This window comes from Aptenodytes forsteri, unplaced genomic scaffold (genome assembly GCF_000699145.1).
Source record: "Aptenodytes forsteri isolate BGI_AS27 unplaced genomic scaffold, ASM69914v1 Scaffold57, whole genome shotgun sequence".
NCBI lineage: Eukaryota > Metazoa > Chordata > Aves > Sphenisciformes > Spheniscidae > Aptenodytes > Aptenodytes forsteri.
In genome coordinates this window covers 4,053,202-4,058,541 of record NW_008796220.1, presented here as the reverse complement: position 1 = coordinate 4,058,541, position 5,340 = coordinate 4,053,202, and the positions used below count along the sequence as shown (strand labels likewise).

The following is a 5,340-nucleotide window of genomic DNA, read 5'->3' as shown; positions in this document are numbered from 1 at the left end:
TTCTAGTTGCAGATGTCCCTGCCCACGGCAGGGGGGGTGGACTAGATGACCTTCAGAGGTCCTTCCAACCCAAATTATTCTATGATTCTGTGATTCGCCTTTCCCTTTGCGGAACTTCATAAGATTCCTGTCATCCCATTTCTCCAGCCTGTTGAGGTCCCTCTGAATGACAGCGGAGTCATCTGATCTGTCAGCCGCTCCTTCCAGTTCTGTATCGTCTACACACTTGTTGAGGGTGCACTTTTCCCATCATCTATATCATTAATGAAGACGTCAAAACAGTATTGGACCCAGTACTGACCTCTCTGCGTGTCCCCTCCAGCAACGTGCTGAAGGCCCAGGAGAAGGCAGCCTGTGATTAGCCAGGCAGAGCAGCACTGTAAGTTTTATGTGCTCTAACCATCTGCCACATTCAGATCTTGTGTCAGGACGAGACAGGAAAGACGCAGTTTCTGCCTCACGTTTCTTCATTTAGGATCCCCAGAATCATCCACATGGATTTTTTTAACTGGTACTCCAAGTATTCCAGCATTTTCTGCAGGAGGATTACTCCTGGGAATCCAGGTCTGGGAACATTTCCTAATGCATTTTTAAAGCACCATTCCTTCTTTCTGGCTTGAAAATGACATCTGCTCGATGTCATTCTGACTGTGGGAAAAACTCCTTTTTCCCAGGAAACTGGAAGGAAGGCAGGAATAACTGATACAACTATCATTAAGCATGTCAGTTTCTTCATTCCCTCCTGTACTGACACATCCAGCAGAGTAAAGTAGAGAGAACAAGTTGTTAAGTCTTGGACCCCAATTCTGAATTCCTCTTCAGACAAAATCTCCTGGGCCAGACACTTCCAACTCTAGTTGACACTGCGGAAGCTGCCCCAGGCAGTGGGAATTGGCATATTTCCTTGGCAGTTCTGCTGATAAGGAATAAATAAAGCAAAATCAAAGTCTTTGATCAAACTTCTTCAATGTGATTCATTTACCTTCTTCCTCTACCACCTTATGATATAGGTGACAATGCACAAAACTGCCTCATTTACACCACCATGGTACAACCTAATGAACGGAGAAGGATTGATCAGAAAAAGATGTGTTTTCCGTACTTTTTTTGAACACACCTTTTGGAGGAATCCCATTAAATTCTCAAACCACTCCAGAACCAAAAAAGAAACTTCATTTCAGCAGCAAAAAGTTTCTTCCTTCCCATCTGGACTGTAGAGAGTTGTGTTCCAATGCCCTCTAGTGTGTCAAGTTAAATTTGCCTCTGATTATCTCAGGCTATTGGCCTTCAACGACCAACCACCCATTAGCATGTAAATCTTAGCTTTTCTGGTTACCTTAATGGATATACTCCCTCAGATAAGGGACCAGAACTCTGTACTGTCTGATATGACAGACTCCGGAGCCTAAGCCATCGCCCTGGCCAACAGTTAGAGACAGGCTGTTTGTGTCCTGCAGTTTCTTTTAAAATTGATCTCCTTCATCACCATCATAAACATGCAAATGGATGAACTTGATGCCTCACAAGCATCTAACTTGTCCTTCTGTGGATTGCCTGCTTGTACTACTGAACAACATTTTATTGTAACCTTTTTTTCCCCCCTCAGTGTGGCTACAAAGAAAGTTCTAGGCTTTTGACAAAAAGCAATTTTCTCTCTCACAGTCAACCTCCCTGATCCTGGTGACGCCAATGCTTGCTATGAGCTATCCATTTTCAAGAACCTTTAACAACTTATGTGGAAAAACAGGTATGTGACAATAGATCTCTCCTACTGAAGCACAAACAAGGTTTTGCCTGTGTTCTCACTCTCAGGGTCTGTCTGTCCTGATATCTATCAGTCTATTTCTAGGTCTATCCATCCATCTATAGATGGTATTTCATCTTCTAGTACAAAGGAACTAATAAGTCATTGGAATCACTAGCATAATGGCTCATGATTGTAGCGTAATGCTAGCAGCATAACTGTCTAACACTAAAACAAGTATTGGATGGTGGCATGGTTCACCAGTTCTAAAACCCACTAACTGAGCTTTGTTCTGAGCTTAATGATATCCTGACACAATGCTCCCCAGTTCATTTACTGTTCATGTACTCTTCACCACCTTGGAGTTGTATCTCTTCAAAGGTTCTCTGACAGTCATTTTATGGACGTCACCATTTCAGTTATGACTTTATTTTGCACGAAGCATTGCTGAAAATATGAGTAATTTCATTCCTAAACGTGTAATCTTTGCATCCAACCATTGCTCAGAGAAGATGGTGACATTTGGTCAAAGTGGGATACGAAGGCAAGCAACTGCTTTTTAAGAGTCTGTTTATTAGTCAGATAACAGAACAAGAAGTTGGTCTCTGACTGAGCTACAGTAAGTTTACATGAGTACACTAGCCAGATACAGAAGCCTCCCACCACAAGAATGAGACTTGCCCACAACTGCCTTCCATGCTGCTGCCACCTGAAACTCCCATATTATCAGCACTCTCTTCCACACTCTGCTTTTGGGCTTCGTGCACCTGGATCTTAGTTTAGAGCCTCGTGGTCACGAGAGGGAGGGAGCTGGGATGCATCTCAAAAGCACGTGTTCTAGATGCGTCCCCATGCTCACGGAAGACCAGTAAGTCCCTCCGTTTGTGTGAGTAAATTACTACCCTATGGCGTGATCGTCAGTTCAAGCTGACATGTCCTGGCTGTGTCACCAAACACATTGACTTCTGTGGTTTGCTGGTATTGCTGTAATCCAGCTAGTATCAGGGCTGCAGACCAAGTCAAAGCCACCTGGGTTATCAGGACAGCTCTAACTGTCCTTACTTTGCAGTGCCAATATGTCCCAGGCTATCTGTCCTTATGTCTAACCACTATGCTTTGTTTCGCAGGAAAATACAGAGTGTCTTCTTCAGAGCCATCCAGTTCTTCCTCTGAAAACACTTCCAAGTCATATTCTTTGCTTAACTGAGGCACTGCAAATGCTAAATCATGTAAGTCTGCCCTTTCCAAGACACACACAAAAAGCATCTGTGAGTAAAGAAGTGGACTGCTTCACTTTGACTAAACTGTGCCTTGGTGCATTCTTCTGGAATAATCACTTCTGGTTAACGTGTAAGGCAGGGAAGCTTTGAGAGGTGGAATATTACAGGGGCTGCCAATCCCAGAAGAGATTACAAGACATTTCAAACTTGGAAGGATTTGAAGGCCTTCAAGTGCCGGAAAGGACATTGGGAGTGAAGAATTCTCAGCCTTTAAGAGGGTGCTTAGCACTATGCAGTACTGAGCCATGAATTGCAGTGCTATACACAGCTATTGTCCAGTGGCTTTAGCATTTCCCCTATCAACTCTCTGAATGATTCCAAAGGCCTGTGTAGTTACACAAGTACCTCATAGCTTCTCTCCTGCCCTCATATTAGAGTCTGGAAAGGCCATAGGGTATAGTGCTCCCCACTTTCTATTTAAGACTTTCTGGAACCAAAGATTCACAACTGAGAAGGTCCATTTCAGATCTTCACTTTTGACTTGGATAAAATGAAGACTATGATGATTCCTGCATGGTCTTCCTTCAGATGGAACGTACTGAAAGGTCCATGTGGCACTTTTTTGAAGAAAAGGAAGCTTTATATCCTTAACTATAATTGTCCTTCCCTTGATATGTAATGTGGTAAGACAAAGATGGTTGCTGCCCTCTACCACACAGGGGACTGCATTTATTTAATGCATAGTAATGTTAAGTATGCAAGGAGTCTCTTGTGTGAAGTCCGTATGTTTGGGTCTGCTCTCAGAGGAGAATCACACTTGGAGGGCTCAGAGAGTCAACTCTGCAGTGAATAGAAACCACCATGTGCCAAGCAGGATGAAAGGCTTTGTATAAATCATTGCTCTAATGCTACATTTGTGGACTCAGTTATTGCCAAGCCTGTATACCTTTAAAGGCAGGGCTCCTGTCTTAAGCAGAAGGCTATGAGAGAGCCTGCAAAGTATTTATAGCGCACCCAAATGTTACAAAACTTAACGTAAAATATAATAAATGGAATCACGAAGACTTAGATTTGAGGCCAGTATCAAATACTGCCATCAGGTGGTACAGCCCCATTTGGTTATTGGGGAATCAGGCCTGTGTTTACCAGTGGTGAACCTGTTCCCAGGACCTTGGGATGAACCAGGATGGGAAACTGTTGCCTACAGTTACAGGCACGTGTGACGGTTTGGTATGGGCCAGTGGTGATGACAGAAGATAATAAACAAGCATCAATCAAATGTATTACTTACATTGAAAGTGATTTCTTTTTGCTTGAAGATGTAGATAAAATACTAGAACTAGAACACAGTTAGAGATTAAGAAATATTTGAAAATCCAGAATCTCTTTGAACTGCATGGCCAGTGGAAACTTGAAAATCAGACCTTCGCACATTATTCCGACCAAATTTTGCCTTTGGACAGCTATTTGGTCTAATCCACTCTGGAAGTAGCTTGTGCCATATTGACCTGCTGCAGAAGCATCCACTCCCACTTAGTTAGGATAGGCTTTACATAAACTGTAAAGTATGAGTCCCTGTAGACAGCACAGTCCCACCACACCTTATGAGGTCGGGGTGAGTCGGAGGGGAAAGCCTCCTTCCCGCCCGATAAAAAACCTGACGTGCTGAGACGCACACCGTTCGTTATCCTGCAAAGAGGCAGGAAAAAAGTCTTACCTCTGCAGCCATTTCCCCTCTGAGGTTTCACCACGCCTCCCAGTTTAGCTAAGCGTGGGTCTCGACTGTATGTGAATGAGAAATCAGGATGTGATGCCGAGCTGTCTGGCACTGAGGGGCCATCTTTGGGTGGATCTTCAAAGGCAAGGTGTCACGTCCCACCTGCGAGAAGGGGGGAGTGACTAAGGTCCGCAAATCCCCTCGGTGTGCATTAAGGTGAGATAACACTCAAGGTCCAAACACAAACATCAACTTTAATGGAACGAACACTCTGTAAGCATCAACCCTCGGTGTATCAATATGTAAGCGGCTTTATGAGAAGCTGAGGTAGGCCTTGTGTTACTTAGCAGCATCAAGAGCAGAGAACGAGAGGGGGGGGAGGAGAGAGAGACAAAGAGAGCTGGGAAGCAGAGGACACGAACATCAACTTTAATGGAACGAACACTCTGTAAGCATCAACCCTCGGTGTATCAATATGTAAGCGGCTTTATGAGAAGCTGAGGTAGGCCTTGTGTTACTAAGCAGCATCAAGAGCAGAGAACGAGAGGGGGGGGAGGAGAGAGAGACAAAGAGAGCTGGGAAGCAGAGGAGGGGGGGTGGGGGGGAGAGAGAGAGAGAGATCACCAATCCTGGATCCAGCGGCGGCCCCGCCGACGGGG

At 44.5% G+C, this 5,340-nt stretch overlaps 1 protein-coding gene across 2 annotated transcripts in view; it reads left to right on the top strand.

The window, feature by feature from the left end:
* The window catches only part of ADGRF5 (adhesion G protein-coupled receptor F5), a 56,240-nt gene extending 51,994 nt beyond the window's left edge, over nucleotides 1-4,246 (top strand). For both annotated transcript variants that reach the window (XM_009288984.2, XM_009288983.2), the window contains 2 exons: nucleotides 1,663-1,747; nucleotides 2,872-4,246. In XM_009288984.2, the coding sequence (XP_009287259.1) occupies nucleotides 1,663-1,747; nucleotides 2,872-2,951 (165 nt within the window). In that variant the 3' untranslated portion in view covers nucleotides 2,952-4,246. The remainder of the gene's footprint in view (nucleotides 1-1,662; nucleotides 1,748-2,871) is intronic.
* Nucleotides 4,247-5,340: the final 1,094 nt, after the last annotated feature.